Below are 16,345 nucleotides of genomic sequence, written 5' to 3' on the forward strand. Positions count from 1 at the left end.
TGGTGAGCCCAGCTACCCTGCTTACAGAAAGAGATGCCATCAGAGGAAAGCCAAATGGGAAGGATTCTCTACATACAAACCCTAAGTCAACCAATCCCAGAGAAGTTAAAATGACACTCCTCCCTTCCAAGCTTAACCCCGAGCATGGAGAAAAGCATGGAGCCCACCTCCTGCAGCTGTGATGGGAGAAGAGGGGGCTGCCCATCCAGCTGGCAGCAAGTCTCTCGTATCAGCTGAAAATAGCCCAAGAAACCGTAAGTTAAGCATTTGTGGTCTTTTGCAACCTTAGTAATAAAGGAACACTCTTTCTGTGGTTCAGGAGATGACAAAAAAGCCAGCCAGGTGTCCTGCTGGGTAAGGGTTTTCTGCTGGGCTCCTCAGACCTGAGATGTTCTCCTTCTGCTAACCACAGGGTGGTTTCCACCAGAGCCCACACTCATTCCTCTCACACCTTCTCAGGGAGAGGGGAGAGAGGGCGAAAGGTGATCCTCTGGCCTTCCTTCATCAAGGCCAAGCCTTTTCTTTCCAAGCACACCCCTTTGGATGGGCCAGATGCCAGAGGGCACTGATGTGGAGGAGCTGAGGCAACCCATGCTGCAGGGCTCCCACAAGGAAGGCTGGGTGATGGAGACTATCCCACTCTGCTCGAGGCAGTACTCACCCCTGCACGAGGCCCCCACACCAGGACGGGCTGTAGACAAGCCGCTGCGGGGAGTCTATCTTCTTCAGGAGGTCGTAAGAGAAGCCCTGGATGATGGCCTGCATGTGTGAGGCACAGCGCTGCATGAACTCCACTATCTGCAAAACATCGCAGAGATGCCCAGTGCGGGCGCACCAGTTCTCAATGGAATGGAAGCTTGGGTATGAAGATAAGTGGTCCGAGGAGCTGAGAGCCCCCAACAGAAAAATCTCTCAAAAGGAAAGGGCCCAGGTGATTTTGTAGAGGTATGGAATGTTTTCAGGGAGAGGCTTTAGGGAAACAATTTCCTCCAACTCCCTCCTTCAACAGATGAGGAAACCAAGGCCAAGACGAGTAAAATTTGCTGGTCCAAGGCCCAACAGCTTTAATAAGCAGGAGCCCCAGAAAGGAGACTGCACACAGAGGGGCCTGGCACTGTACCTGCCCTTTGAGTTTTACATTTATGTTATTTAGTCTTCATTAAAACACATCACACCAGCTGGGTGCAGTGGCTCATGCCTGTAATTCCAGCACTTTGGGAGGCCAAGGTGGGCGAATCACCTGAGTCAGGAGTTCGAGAACAGCCTGGCCAACATGGAGAAACCCCGTCTTTACTCAAAATACAAAAGTTAGCTGAGTGTGGTGGTGCATGCTTGTAATCTGAGCTACTCAGGAGGCTGAGGCAGGAGAATTGCTTGAACCCAGGAGGCGGAGGTTGCAGTGAGCTGAGCTCGCGCCACTGCACTCCAGCCTGGGCAAGACTCCTTCCCCCCCACAAAAAAAAAAAAAATTCCCACCTGCCAAGCAAAGTTACTTAATGTCAGTGGGCCTCAGTTTCCCCACCTGTACAATAAGGACAATAATAGTACTTACCTGAGAGGTTGTTGTGAAGATTGAGTTAATATATAAAAAACATTTAAAACAACATCTGAGTCATGGTAAGTGCTAGTTAAATGGGTCAGACAAAATTACAGTTGTTTGCCTTTCCCATCGAATACGATGAGTAGAAAGGTTCACTAGACCTGCCGGAAGTTTCGCAGCTGGCTAATTTGCTTCGATCCAAGCCTGAGACTCCAGTACCAATACTAAGGCCACTGTACACTCTGTGCTGACCACTGGGAGCCTGACTCTCAGCCCAGTACTCTTCTAGTGGGCATGGCTACAGAGTGGGACCCACCCTTACCTGGGTGCTACGCTCCTTTCCTGCTGTCAAAGCCCAAGTCTTCGGGTTTTGACCCCTCTCGTCGTGGAGTCGCAGGTCACCTCCTGCATCCAGCAGTTTGCTAAGGATCCACTGATTGCCCGAAAATGCTGCTGCATGGACAGGGGTGCTCCCATCAAAGCAGCGGCTGGGGAGGGAGATGAGTACAATTGATGTCCATGGCAATGCTCCTGCATTCCATGGAGCGGGGCTCAGCGTGCAACACAGGGCTCCCATTCTACAAGGCAACGTTGGTGACGAGGAATATAACAACATCATTTGTGAGGCCCCTGTCTGTGCCCACAGGAACTTTCTGTACACACACACACACACACACACACAATCCCTTTTTTTCCCTCCTTCACTCAACCCTTCAAGGAAGTATCATTTCCCAATTTACAGATGAGGAAACAAAACGGCAAAGCTGAGGTTCATTCCCAGGCATAGATCTGGTTCCAAATCCAATTTTCTTTCCCCAGCACTCTGATATTGGCTGCCCAGAAACAATGTCTTCACACCTGCAGTGTCCTGGGATCAGGCTAGTGAAGCACAGCCTAACAAGGCGCCACCTCTCTCGTTTCAGAATGTCTCCCCACAGCCCCCCAAAAAAATCCTGTGGTAGAGCACAAAACCTTGGCATCAGCAATGCAGTCAAGGATCTACACCTCAGAAAAATTTCACCTCAGAAAAATTTCAACAAAGCCAGTAAACTGTCTGAGGCATGAAGGGACAGCCTTTAATGTGTCCAGGATATGGTGAGGATATGATGTATAGCCTTAGTTTCCTAACCTGGCTACACATCAGAATCACCAGGGAACTTTCTCTCTTTAACTGAAAAAGAAACACAAATAGGAGGAGGAGGAAGGGAAAAAAAAAGAAGAAGAAAGAAGGAGAAGAAGGAGGAGGAGGAGAAGAAGGAGAAGATGAAGAAGGAGAAGAAGGAGAAGAAGAAGAAGAGGAGGAGGGGGAGGGAAGGGGAGGGGGAGGAGGAGGAGGAGAAAGAAAAGGATGATGAAGAGAAGATAAGAAAAAAGTCATCCAACTCCAGACACCCAGTTCTCTTACCAAGATGCAAGTACTATTACAAGTTTTTGTATCCTTCTGGAAATGTTCTATGTATATACAAGTATAAATAAGAATACACTATACAGGCCAGGTGTGGTGGCTCACGCCTGTAATCCCAGCACTTTGGGAGGCCGAGGCGGGCAGATCACGAGGTCAGGAGATCGAGGCCATCCTGGCTAACGCGGTGAAACCCTGTGTCTACTAAAAATACAAAAAAATTAGCCGGGCGTAGGTGGTGCATACCTGTAGTCCCAGCTACTCGGGAGGCTGAGGCTAAGAATGGCGTAATGGCATAAAACCCGGGAGGCAGAGCTTGCAGTGAGCCGAGATCATGCCACTGCACTCCAGCCTGGGAGACAGAGCGAGACTCTGAATACACTATACAAACTCTTCTGTATCTACATATTTTCTTTTCTTTTCTTTCTTTCTTTCTTTTTTTTTTTTTTTGAGACGGAGTTTTGCTCTTGTCACCCAGGCTAGAGTGCAATGGCGTGATCTCGGCTCACTGCAACCTCCGCCTCCCAGGCTCAAGTGGTTCTTCTGCCTCAGCCTCCTGAGTAGCTGGGATTATAGGTGCCCACCACCCATGCCCAGTTAATTTTTGTATTTTTAGTGGAGACAGGGTTTCACCATGTTGGCCAGGCTGGTCTCAAACTCCTGACCTCAGGTGATCTACCCACCTCAGCCTCCCAAAGTGCTGGGATTACAAGAGTGAGCCACCGCGCCCAGCCTTCATATTTTCATTTAAGAATCTATCTTGGAGAAATTTCCATATGAGAAACTACAAGCCATCGCTTCTTGGCCTTTTGGCTAAGATCAAGTGAGAAACTACAAGCCATCTCCATTCTTTTTAACAGCTACATAGTATGCCAATGAATGGGTGTATCATAATTTAGTTAATAATCCACTGGGATATCTGTCAAAAGCACAGATTCTCAGACTACACCTTACACTGACTGAAACAAAATCTGCAAGCACAGGACCCAGGAATGTGGTTTGGTTTGGTTTTGTTTTTCAAATTCCCCTGGTGATACTAATGAGGCTGGCCTGCACACAGGCATATAGGAACCACTGATCCCATTGGTTCTCACTGTAGGCTCTCTCCCACTGCTGGGCAGAGAAGCAGTCCAGCACACTGCATCGTGGGAACCACAATATCCTCCTTGCTGCAAAAACAGCTTTGTATAATGTCTTACCATCTTCTTTTTTGTTTTTTGGGTTTTTTTTTTTCTTTTTTTGAGACGAAGTCTCGCTCTTGTCCCCCAGGCTGCAGTACAATGGTGCAATCTCGGCTCACTGCAACCTCTGCCTCTAGTGTTCAAGAGATTCTCCTGCCTCAGCCTCCCGAGTAGCTGGAATTACAGGCACCTGCCATCATGCTCAGGTAACTTTTGTATTTTTAGTAGAGACGAAGTTTCATCACGTTGGCCAGGCTGGTCTCAAATTCCTGACCTCAGGTGATCTGCCCGCCTCAGCCCCCCAAAGTGCTGGGATTACAGGCATGAGCCACTGTGCCCAGCCTGTCTTACCATCTTCTAATCATTCCTCCCACAAACAGTAAGAAAGCTGGGTTAGGAGACAGATGATATTACTTCTCATTTCTCATGAATGCTAAGGAGGAAAGGAATAATGATTTATACCCAGCTAAGCTTACAAGAGAATCCAGGTCCACCTGGTAACAAAATGTGTACTATCATATTTATTTATTGTAAAGCCTAAAAACTGGAGTCTCTGCCTAGCCAACTCAGAAGTTTATTTTATTTGGTACACACAGTGTTCAAAAAAATTGAAATATTTGGCAATATTTAACATTTGGGAGCTTTCATTTATTTGTTTATTTATTTTGAGAGAGAGTCTCTGTCTGCCGCCCAGGCTGGAGTGCAGTGGCGCAATCTTGGCTCACTGCAACCTCCGCCTCCTGGGTTGAAGATATTCTCCTGCCTGAGCCTCCTGAGTAGCTTGGACTACAGGTGCCCACCACCATGGCTGGCTAATTTTTTTTTATTTATTTTTATTTTTAGTAGAGACAGGGTTTCACCATGTTGACAAGGATGGTCTCGATCTCCTGACCTCATGATCCACCCACCCTGGACTTCCAAAGTGCTGGGATTACAGGCGTGAGCCACTGTGCCCGGCAACATTTGGGAGATTTCAAATTAAAAACTGGGATTTCCGGCTCTTGGAAATTCGGAAGATCTGGCTTTCCTGGCTCCCTTTCCTGCCCCCCTTTCCTGCCCAACAGCAATAGATCCCTGACCCTCCTCAGAGAAAACCTAAACCCAGTTACTTGGTCCAGTAAGCATCTGATTTGTGACTTCAATAGGTCCAGTCCATCACAGCGTTTCCACTGAGCGTATAGGAATAAAGCCTCCTGGCTGGGTGCGGTGGCTCATGCCTGTAATCCTAGCACATCGGGAGGCCGAGGCGGGTGGATCATCTGAGGTCAGGAGTTCGAGACCAGCTTAGCCAACATGGTGAAACCCCGTCTCTACTAAAAATACAAACAAAAATTAGCCGGCCATAGTGGCGTGTGCTTGTAATCCCAGCTACCTGGAAGGCTGAGGCAGGAGAATTGCTGGAACCCTGTAGGCAGAGGCTGCAGTGAGCCAAGACCGTGCCACTGCACTCCAGCCTGGGCGACAGGGTGAGACTCCATCTCAAAAAAAAAAAAAAAAAAAAGCCTCCTGGCTGGGTGTGGTGGCTCACACCTAAAATCCCAGCACTTTGAGAGGCTGAGGCAGATGGATCACCTGAGGTCAGGAATTCAAGACCAGCCTGGACAACATGGCAAAACTAAAAATACAAAAATTAGTCAGGTGTGGTGGCACGCGCCTGTAGCCCCAGGTACTCGGGAGGGTGAGGCAGGAGAATCGCTTGAACCCAGGAAGCAGAGGTTGCAGTGAGCCAAGATCGCACCACTACGCTCCACCTGGAAAACAGAGTGAGACTTCATCAAAAACAAAAAAAGGAATAAAGCCTCCTCCCAGAAATTCCCCTTCACCTTGATCAGATAAAAATTTTTTTAAAACTTTTTTTCCTGGTACCTCTATGCAGCCAATCATCAGATATTTTTTAAGTCACATGAAAATGTTCCCAACCAGAAAATACAAAGCCATAGGGGTTTGCCATCCTCTCTTGTTCTTGTCCCTTTCCACTTCCTTCCTGGCATTGCCTGGCATTACAAGTGTCCTTCCTGGACACTTGAAAAAGGGAACTTCTTTAAACTCTGAGATCTTCAGAAGCTGGGCTCCTTCCTGATCTCAGCTGTGTCATTAATACTATGTACCATATTATGGGCTAGTCTCAATTCCCTGATCTTGAAAATTAAAGGTTTGAATGGTTTGATCTTTAAAGAAATCAGCTTTAAGCCTGGACAAAGCAGTTGTAAATGCAGATGACTATAAAATGTTTCAATTTTTATCTGTATTTTTTTATACAGGCTTTTAAAAAATGGTTTATGTTTACTGAACAGAATTATACTGTCATACAGAATATGAAAGTGATGATGGTCATGACTATATCACTCAAGGCGATGTTTATACACCTTGTTTCAGTAACTAAAAGAAGTGGGAAATGGCCGGGCATGGTGGCTCATGCCTGTAATCTCAGCACTTTGGAAGGCGGAGGCTGGTGGATCACCTGAGGTCAGGAGTTTGAGATCAGCCTGGCCAACAAGGTGAAACCGCATCTCTACTAAAAATACAAAATTAGCCAGCTGTGGTGGTGGGCACCTGTAATCCCAGCTACTCGGGAGGATGAGGCAGGAGAATCGCTTGCACCTGGGAGGCGGAGGTTGCAGTGAGCCAAGATCATGCCACTGCACTCCAGCCTGGGTGACAGAGCAAGACTCTATCTCAAAAAAAAAAAAAAAAAAAGTGGGAAAAACTGAAGAAAAAAGAAAATGTTGCATTTTTGCTGAAGAACTGCAGACTGTCCCAATATGGCCTCCCTACAACATGGGTATATGCAAACATCAGGTGAGCCAGCCCCCATGCCACCTTTTTTTTTTTTTTTTTGGGGGGGGTATAGACAGGGTCTCTGTTGCCCAGGCTAGTCTCAAACTCCTGGGCTCGAGCAATCCTCCCACCTCACCTCCCAAATTGCTGGGATTACAGGTGTGAGCTACTGCATCTGGCTGACCCCTTTCTCTCCGGGCTTTGAAATTAAACAATACGGTAGAGCCAGTAGAGCGTGTGTGAGTCTAGAAAAATTCTGGAAGGAAACACAACAAAATGTTCATTGTTTTAAGTTACCTCTGGTTACTTAATTCCATACTGATTGGCTTTTTTCTTTGTGCTTTTCTAAGCTTCCAAGTTTTCTTCCCCTAAGCAATTTTATAACCAATCCCTCCACAACACACATACATAAAATACAAAAGCTGCTCGGCACGGTGGCTCACATCTGTAATCCCAGCACTTTGGGAGACTGAGGCGGGCGGACCATGAGGTCAAGAGTTTGAGACCAGCCTGACCAACATAGTGAAACCCTGCCTCTACTAAGAATACAAAAATTAGGCCGGGCGCAGTGGCTCATGCCTGTAATCCCAGCACTTTGGGAGGCTAAGGCGGGCGGATCATGAGGTCAGGAGATGGAGACCATCCTAGCTAACACAGTGAAACCCCGTCTCTACTGAAAATATAAAACATTAGCTTGGTGTGGTGGCACGCGCTTGTAGTCCCAGCTACTAGGGAGACTGAGGCAGGAGAATCACTTGAACCTCGGAGGCACAGATTGCAATGAGCCGAGATTGCGCCACTGCACTCCAGCCTGGGCAACAGAGTGAGACTCTGTCTCAAAAAAAAAAAAAAAAAAAAAAAGACTACAAAAATTAGCTGGGTGTGGTGGCACGTGCCTGTAATCCCAGCTACTTGGAAGGCTGAGGCAGAAGAATCACTTGAACACGGGAGGCGGAGGTTGCAGTGAGCCGTAGTAGCGCCACTGCACTCCAGCCTGGGTGACAGAGCAAGACTCCATCACAAGAAAAAAAAAAAAAGTACAAAAGCTTCCAATATCAATAATTTAAGCAGGTACATTAAACAGAGCCTCCTTAAGTAAGATGGGAAAGACTTTTATGATTGTTCATATTCTAGCATTCCTGTGAAAATCAGCTTGAATCACTTAAGTGCCCAAAACCCCAGTTTCTGGTTCTGTTTAATGGGAACTGAAAAATATCCACCACCCACTCTCCCTTCTCTGTCAAGAAGGTGTCAAATAAGCTAATATTTGAGAAGGCCCTAGCAAAAGCCGAAGTGCTTCACAAAAAGAGATGTTCGGCCAAGTACAGTGGCTCACACCTGTAATCCCAGTACTGTGGGAGGCCAAGGTGGATGGAGGCCAGGAGTTCGAGACCAGCCTGGCCAACATGGCAACACCCTGTCTCTACTAAAAATACAAAAAATTAGCCAGGCCTGGTGGTGCCCACTTGTAATCCCAGCTACTAGGGAGGCTGAGGCAGGAGAATTGCTTGCAGCCGGGTGGCAGAGGCTGCAGTGAGCCAAGATCCTGCCACTGCACTCCAGCCTGGGCGACAGAGGCAGACCATGTGTCAGGAAAAAAAAAAAAAAAAAAAGTAGATGTTCACCTGTCACTGATTCACTGTGTTACTGTTTCATATTAAAATTTAGACCAACTATTGGCCGGGCACGGTGGCTCACGCCTGTAATCCCAGCACTTTGGGAGGCCAAGGCGGGCAGATCACGAGGTCAGGAGATTGAGACCATCCTGAGACCATCCTGGCTAGCATCATGAAACCCCGTCTCTACTAAAAATACAAAAAATTAGCCCGGCGTGGTGGCAGGTGCCTGTAGTCCCAGCTCCTCAGGAGGCTGAGGCAAGAGAATGGCGTGAACTCGGGAGGCGGAGCTTGCAGTGAGCCGAGATCGCACCACTGCACTCCAGCCTGGGCGACAGAGCTAGACTCCATCTGAAATAAATAAATAAATAAATAAATAAAATTTAGACCAACTATTAAACTCCGATTCTTTTCGTGTTTCGTGTTTTTTTTTTCCTTTTTTTTTTTTTTTTTTTTTTTTTGACGGAGTTTTGCTCTTCCCACCTCGGCCTCCCAAAGTGCTGGGATTACAGGCGTGAGCCACCATGCCCGGCCTAAACTCTGATTCTTTTAAACCACAGCCATAAGAGTCAGGCAAAATTCACCCTTTTTTTTTTTTATTTTGAGACTGAGTCTCGCTCTTGTTGCCCAGGCTGGGGTACAATGGCGCAATCTCGGCTCACTGCAACCTCCACCTCCCGGGTTCAAATGATTCTCCTGTCTCAGCCTCCCAAGTAGCTGGGATTACAGGCATGCGCCACCACGCCCGGCTAATTTTTTGTATTTTTACTAGAGGCAGGGTTTCACCATGTTGGTCAGGCTAGTCTCTAACTCCTGACCTCGTGATCTGCCCGCCTTGGCCTCCCAAAGTGCTGGGATTATAGGTATGAGACACCGCACCCGGCCAAACGTTTTTCTAATTAGTTTCTAAACAAACTCATCTTAACAGCACAACCCCTATTTTCTAGACATCAATATTATTGTACTTACTGATTTGGATCTGATCCATAATCCACCAGAACATCAACGAATTTCCTAAGGCCCAATAACGCCGCAACAAAAAGTGCTGTTTGGCCCAAGGAGTTAACTGCATCAACATAAATTCCTGCAAAGGAAATATCAGAATCAATGCAAATATCAGAAAATTTCCTGAGAAGGAACTGGGTAGGGGGTGGGGGAATTAAATATTTTTATAGTGTACTTTCATATATTGCTGTGAGCTTTTTTTAAAAAAAAGTACAAAGAAGGTCTTCATTAGTAGCACATAGATATACTGGAAGGCAAACTCAGCGTTTATTCATCAAAAATATTTGCAGAAAGTTGCATTGAAGCATTTAGTTCACCACACTGGCATATTATAAAATGGATTAAAATGGTTCTCAATCATGGGAAAGGATGAGGGAGGGACTAAAGATACTCTGTGTGTTGGGAGGAAGGCTATAACATAAAAAGAGCTCACTGGAATACAAGTCCTCACCTAAAAGATCTTACTAAAGTGTAAAGACTAATTCGACAAGGGAAAACAAAACACACAAAACAGACCAATTTCCAGTACTATCAAACAATGAGTCTGTGAATAATTAAAAGGGACTGAAAAAAAGGCCAAAGTAGTAACATGACCAGGAAAATAAATAAAAAAGGAAAACATGCCTTACCTACCAAGAAAAAAATTTAGTCCTCCAGAAGACCAAAAAACACCAAGAAATACAAAAATTGAAATCCCACAAGCCTGGAGGCGCAGTGGCTCACGCCTGTAATGCCAGCTCTTTGGGAAGCCGAGGCGGGTAGATCACTTGAGGCCAAGAGCTCGAGACCAACCTGGCCAACAAGGCGAAATCTCCTCGGGTAGATCACTTGAGGCCAAGAGCTCGAGACCAACCTGGCCAACAAGGCGAAATCTCCTCTCTACTAAATATACAAAAACTAGCGGGGCTGGCTGCGTACCTATAGTCCCAGCTACTTGAGAAACTGAAGCATGAGGACTGCTTAAGTGGCAGAGGCTGCAATGAGCCAAAATTGCGCCATTGCACTCCAGGACCACAGAAAAAAACACCAGCTCAAAAATAAAAATGCACATATCTCACATCTCTCAAAACACACAAAAAGCACTCTGCACAATCCTAAGTTAAAATATATGCATATATACACAACACATCTCTCAAAACACACATCTGGCATAACCTTATACTCAAAAAACAAAAACATGAGGAAACCAACCACTATTAACACCTGGAAAAAAAAAAAACCCAGAACTACTCAGACTGCATTCTCTAGAGAAGAACGGTCACCAACAGCAAACGGCAGTTAGAATAACGCAAGACCAAATGCTGCTATTACACCCATGAGAAAACACAAACATCTCCTTCTCGTGGCTCACCAGCGTTCTACACGTTCAGATATACTCCTCTAATAACACACTATACAAATAATGGCTGAAAATATAGTCTTAATGCCCGTTTATGTGCCTTCCAGATGCGAAAGAAACTCACACATATTATGCTGATGGTGAGTATTTCGTGAGCATATTTTCCTCTCGAAAATATTACTATGTGTTTTTTCAAAAAACGATCTTTCCACTACCAAAGTTCGAAAAAGCATTTAAAATAAGCTCAAAATTTCGAAGATACTTTAGGCAATCACGGTAATTAACATATGGTAGCAAAACATGCAATCACTCAGAGCTCCTTTCTAACCCCGCCCCATTTTCCTCCACGCCTAAAGCTGACGACTATAAAGCGCGCCGGAGCGCCAAAAACCGTCAGGGAAACTGCCCGGTTTGGACCGATGATCCGAAGCAAGAAGGCCCTTCGAGAATAACCAAAGAGTGAAGGGAAAGCGATAATTCAAAGCCAAAGATTGTGATATTTGCATAGCGCGCCCTATTATATTTTATACTGTGATCAAAATTCCACACACTTAAATATTTTGGATTTCTTCCCCAAAAACCAGGGAGTTTTTATTCTACATGGCATTGCTGTGTTTATTTTTTTCTGGTTTTCGCACTGTTGCCCAGGGTGGCCTTGAACTCCTGGGCTCAAGCGATCTTCCCACCTCAGCCTTCCAAAATGCTGGGATTGCAGGCGTGAGCCATCACACCCGGCCATTGCTGTGTTTAAACTAGCAGGACAACATATTCCCCTGGTTTAAGCTTCAGTAGCTTCCCATTTGTTAAGGTACAGACAAAACTCTACATACTTATGTGAGAAAATACTTTAAATGGTCCATTTTCAAGGCATAATAAATCTAAGTACTGGCAGCCAGCCTGCAAACGTAACCGCACAGCTCACCCACCTAGGTCACGATAAGCGAACAGAATGTAGAGGAGGGGTCAGCCCATAAAAGGGAAGAAAGTTTCTTTATTGGGAATCTAAAATTAAAGCAGGGAAGGGGAGAGGGTATATAACCTTATAAGGGGGATAATGAAACTTAGGCGACATCCGGAAAGATTGTAACCTCATAGTACTCGACCAATGAGGAACTGGGGGAGGGACTTGGATGCTAGGAGATAAATTATACCAGACACCCAATCTTGCAAGACCCCTATTAAAAGTCTCACTTTCACTGTTCTTCGTGCCTCTAAGCCCATTCTTTGGGTTTGGAAAGGTAAGTGTATTTCTCGCACTTAAAAGGCCCTGTATGGTCTGGCCCCTCTCTCGAGTCCATCTCTCAAGTCTCATTCTCCCTCACTCCAGCCACACTCTGGCCTTACAGTTCCTCATACTTGCCATGCTCCTTTCTGCCACAGGGCCTTTGGACAGGCTGTTCTCCCTGACAGGGATTCTCCTCTCAACCTCTAATCCCAACTTATCTTCATCATTCAGACATTGGTCCAAATGTCATTGTCTCAGGAAATATTTCCCTGACCTCCTTTAGCAGATCAAACACCTCTTCTATGTGATCATTTGATTAATGCCTGCCACCTGCATGAGACTTTAAGTTTCAGACTACATGAATGGCTTTGTGTACCCACAATATCCCAAGCACCTTATAATGAATAAATCCAAGTAAAGATGTCCAGTGAACAGAACTGCAGAAGATAAAGGACATTAACAATGGCCAATTGTAAGCCATAGGGGAAAATAAGTCAAACATACTACCCAAACAGCAGAGGCTTAAAGCTGGAACCCTGAGGCCCACTACCATCTTGAGGCAAGCTAGGGCTGGGGATGGTGGCTCACGGCTGTAATCCCAGCACTTTGGGAGGCCGGGCAGATCACTTGAGGTCAGGAGTTTGAGACCAGCCTGGCCAATGTGGACAAACCCCATCTCTACTATAAAAACACAAAAATTAGCCGGGGGCCGGGCGCAGTGGCTCACGCCTGTAATCCCAGCACTTTGAGAGGCCAAGGCAGGTGAATCACAAGGTCAGGAGATCGAGACCTGCCTGGCCAACATGGTGAAACATCGTCTCTACTAAAAAGTACAAAAATTAGCTGGGCATGGTGGCACACGCCTGTAGTCCCAGCTACTCAGGAGGCTGAGGCAGGAGAATCACTTGAACCCGGGAGGCAGAGGTTGCAGTGAGCCGAGATCACGCCACTGCACTCCAGCCTGGTGACAGAGCAAGACTCTGTCTCCGAAAAAAAAAAAAAGCAAATAAGGAAAGAAGCCAAAAAGTAGGCAGAGATTAGAGGAAAACCTGGAAGAAATGGGTCACAGTGACAAGGAAGGTTAAAAGTTTCAAAAAGAAGGATCAGTCAACAGTATCAAAGCCTGAGACATCTAGTAAGAAGAAATTGGGCTGGGTGTGGGGGCTCACGCCTGTAATCCCAGCACTTTGGGAAGCTGAGGTGGGTGGATCACTTGAGGCCAAGAGTTCAAGACCAGCTTGGCCAACATGGTGAAACCCTGTCTCTACTAAAAATACAAAAATTAGCCGGGCTTGGTGGCACATGCCTGTAATGCCAGCTACTCAGGAGGCCGAGGCAGGAGGTTTGCTTGAACCCGAGAGGTAGAGGTTGCAGTGAGCTGAGATTGTGCCACTGCACTCCAACTTGGGCAACAGAGTGAGACTCTGTCTCAAATTAAAAAACAAAGAAAGAAAGAAAAAGAAACAGTGTTCATGGTGAGAGCGGTACTAGAGGGGTTCACATGTCTTACTGCTCAGGACTTGCTGTGTTACAAATATTTGTGGTATGTCTATGTCCTCTACCAGACTGTCTCTCCTACACTAGAAGGTAGGAACTGCCCAATGTATCTCCCCTATCTTCAGTGCCTTGTTCACTTATCTGCCCAACACAAGCCAGCCTAAGAGTAGAGAAGAGCAGCAGAGAACAGTAAAAGGACAATTCTGCATGGATCTCTCAGAGTTACGCATGTCATGGGGGCAAGGCACTAACCTGTTCAGGGCACCTCTTTGAAGATATTTGTATAATGAAGTTTGGAAGGCAGATAGTATCTACATTCACAGCAAAGTGAATACATGCTTACCATCCAGTATAATAAAAATAATGTCTCCAGCCAGGCGTGGTGGCTCACGCCTGTAATCCCAGCACTTTGGGAGGCCGAGGCAGGCGGATTACCTGAGGTCAGGAGTTCAAGACCAGCCTGGCCAACATGGTAAAACTCCGCCTTTACTAAAACTACAAAAAGTAGCCAGGCGTGGTGGCGGGCGCCTGTAATACTAGCTACTCAGGAGGCTGAGGGAGGAGAACTGCTGGAACCCGGAAGGTGGAAGTTGCAGTGAGCTGAGATCTCAACATTGCACTCCAGCCCGGGTTGACAAAGCGAAACTCTGTCTCAAAAAAAAAAAAAGTTAAAAGGAAAAAATGCTGATATTCTGGCTACTGCTGTTGCTATGAGTAATAAACCATCATTCATCTATGACCCCAAGAATCTCATCCATACACATGTAGCAGTCTAATTTATCAAATCTCAAACTATTTATAGTTATTGACAAGAAGAAATTACAGTCAAGGGAAGCAGGCTGACAAGAAATTATAGTTATTGACAAGAAGAAATTACAGTCAAGGGAAGCCCCTCCCAGGGCTCAGGAGGCAAAAAATTAAATCAACCAAGGCCTCCAAGGCCTTCTCTTTTTTTTTTTTTTTGAGACAGAGTCTCACTCCGTAGCCCATGCTGGAGTACAGTGGCATGATCTTGGCCCACTGCATCCTCTGCCTCCCAGGTTCAAGTGATTCTCCGGCCTCAGCCTCCTGAGTAGCTGCGATTACAGGCACGCACAACCATGCCCAGCTAATTTTTGTATTGTTAATAGATACAGGGTTTCACCATGTTGGCCAGGCTGGTCTCAAACTCCTGACCTCAAGTGATCCACCTGCCTCGGCCTCCAAAAGTGCTGGGATTACAGGCGTGAGCCACTGTGCCCAGCCCACCAAGGGCTTCTTTTTTTTTTTTTTTTTTTTTTTTGAGACAGAGTCTATGTCACCTAGGCTGGAGTGCAGTGGTGCGATCTTGGCTCACCACAACCTCCAGCCTCACCATAACCTCCAGCGGGTTCAAGCGATTCTCCTGCCTCAGCCTCCCCAGTAGCTGGGATCACAGGCAGCTGCCACTACGCCTGGCTAATTTTTGTATTTTTAGTAGAGACAGGTTTCACCATGTTGCCCAGGCTGGTCTTGAACTCCCGACCTCAGGTGATCCACCCACCTCAGCCTCCCAAAGTGTTAGGATTACAGGCGTGAGCCACCGCGTCCCAAGGGCTTCTCTAAGGATCAGAAACCACTTACGGGAAGGCACAGAGCAACAAATCTTGAGGGGATACAGGTGGCAGGAAAGAAAAATAGGTGAAAACCTCTGTCCCTACAACTTAAGCAAACATGCCCTTTGGAGACTTCCTAATAAAAAATAACACTTATTCATTCAACAAATAATTATTTTAGGCCAGCATTGTACCCATGTTGTGGCTGCTACAAAGGTAACTAAAAACAGTCCCACAAGAAGTGACCAGAGGCAGCTATGACATGGTACAAAGACTGACCGAAAAGGTTAAAAGACCTGGATTCAAATGTTGACATCCTAATACCACCCTCATAAGCCCAGGGCCTCCAGATGGGTCAGTCACCTAACCTGTGGGCCTCCTAGGAGGTAATATCTGATATTAACAATAATGTGTGCCAGGCACTATTCTTTTAATTCACTTAATCCTCACAACTGTACAAGAAGAAGAAACTATTATTATCACTGTTTTGTAGATGAAGAAATGGAGAGAGATCAATTTGCCAGAGGTCACAAACCAGTCTGGTTCTAAAGTCCACGCACTATACCACTGTCTCTGTGATATTGTGAAATATGTATTTGGGGCCGGGGGTGGTGGCTCATGCCTGTCATCCCAGCACTTTGGGAGGCACCCAAGGTCAGGAGTTCGAGACCAGCCTGACCAATATGGTGAAACCCTGTCTCTACTAAAATTACACAAATTAGCGGGGCATGGTGGCATGTACCTGTAGTCCCAGCTACTTGGGAGGCTGAGGCAGGAGAATTTCTTGAACTCGGGAGGCAGAGGTTGCAGTGAGCTGAGATCGCGCCACTACACTCCAGCCTGGGCGACAGAGTGAGACTCTGTCTCAAAAAAAAAAAAGAGATTTATTTGGGGCTGGGCATGGTGGCTCACGCCTGTAATCCCAGCACTTTGGGAGGCAGAAGCAGGTGAATCACTTGAGGTCAGCAGTTCGAGACCAGTCTGGCGAACACAGTGAAACCCCGTTTCTACTAAAAATACGAAAATTAGTTGGGCATGATGGTGGGCGCCTGTAATCCCAGCTACTTGGGAGGCTGAGCCACGAGAATTGCTTGAAGCCCAGGAGGCAGAGATTGCAGTGAGCGTGCCATTGCACTCCAGCCTGGGTGACAGAACGAGACTGTCTCAAAAACAAAAAAACAACAAAAA

At 46.3% G+C, this 16,345-nt stretch overlaps 1 protein-coding gene and 1 pseudogene across 6 annotated transcripts in view; both read right to left on the minus strand.

Moving 5' to 3' along the window:
- The window catches only part of TEX14 (testis expressed 14, intercellular bridge forming factor), a 141,833-nt gene that overhangs the window by 65,506 nt on the left and 59,982 nt on the right, over positions 1-16,345 (minus strand). For 2 of the 6 annotated variants that reach the window (XM_063799037.1, XM_063799039.1), the window contains exons 1-4: positions 10,986-11,197; positions 9,487-9,601; positions 1,863-2,028; positions 662-798 (exon numbers count right to left, since the gene is read on the minus strand). In XM_063799037.1, the coding sequence (XP_063655107.1) occupies positions 662-786 (125 nt within the window). In that variant the 5' untranslated portion in view covers positions 787-798; positions 1,863-2,028; positions 9,487-9,601; positions 10,986-11,197. Of the gene's footprint in view, positions 1-661; positions 799-1,862; positions 2,029-9,486; positions 9,602-10,873; positions 10,947-10,985; positions 11,223-16,345 lie in introns of those variants that run through there. The other 4 variants (XM_016932656.2, XM_009432926.4, XM_063799038.1 and 1 more) reach the window with 3 other exon arrangements.
- LOC112206213 (small nucleolar RNA U3) lies at positions 10,748-10,944 on the minus strand (annotated as a pseudogene).

This window comes from Pan troglodytes, chromosome 19, assembly GCF_028858775.2.
Source record: "Pan troglodytes isolate AG18354 chromosome 19, NHGRI_mPanTro3-v2.0_pri, whole genome shotgun sequence".
NCBI classification, from domain to species: Eukaryota; Metazoa; Chordata; class Mammalia; order Primates; family Hominidae; genus Pan; species Pan troglodytes.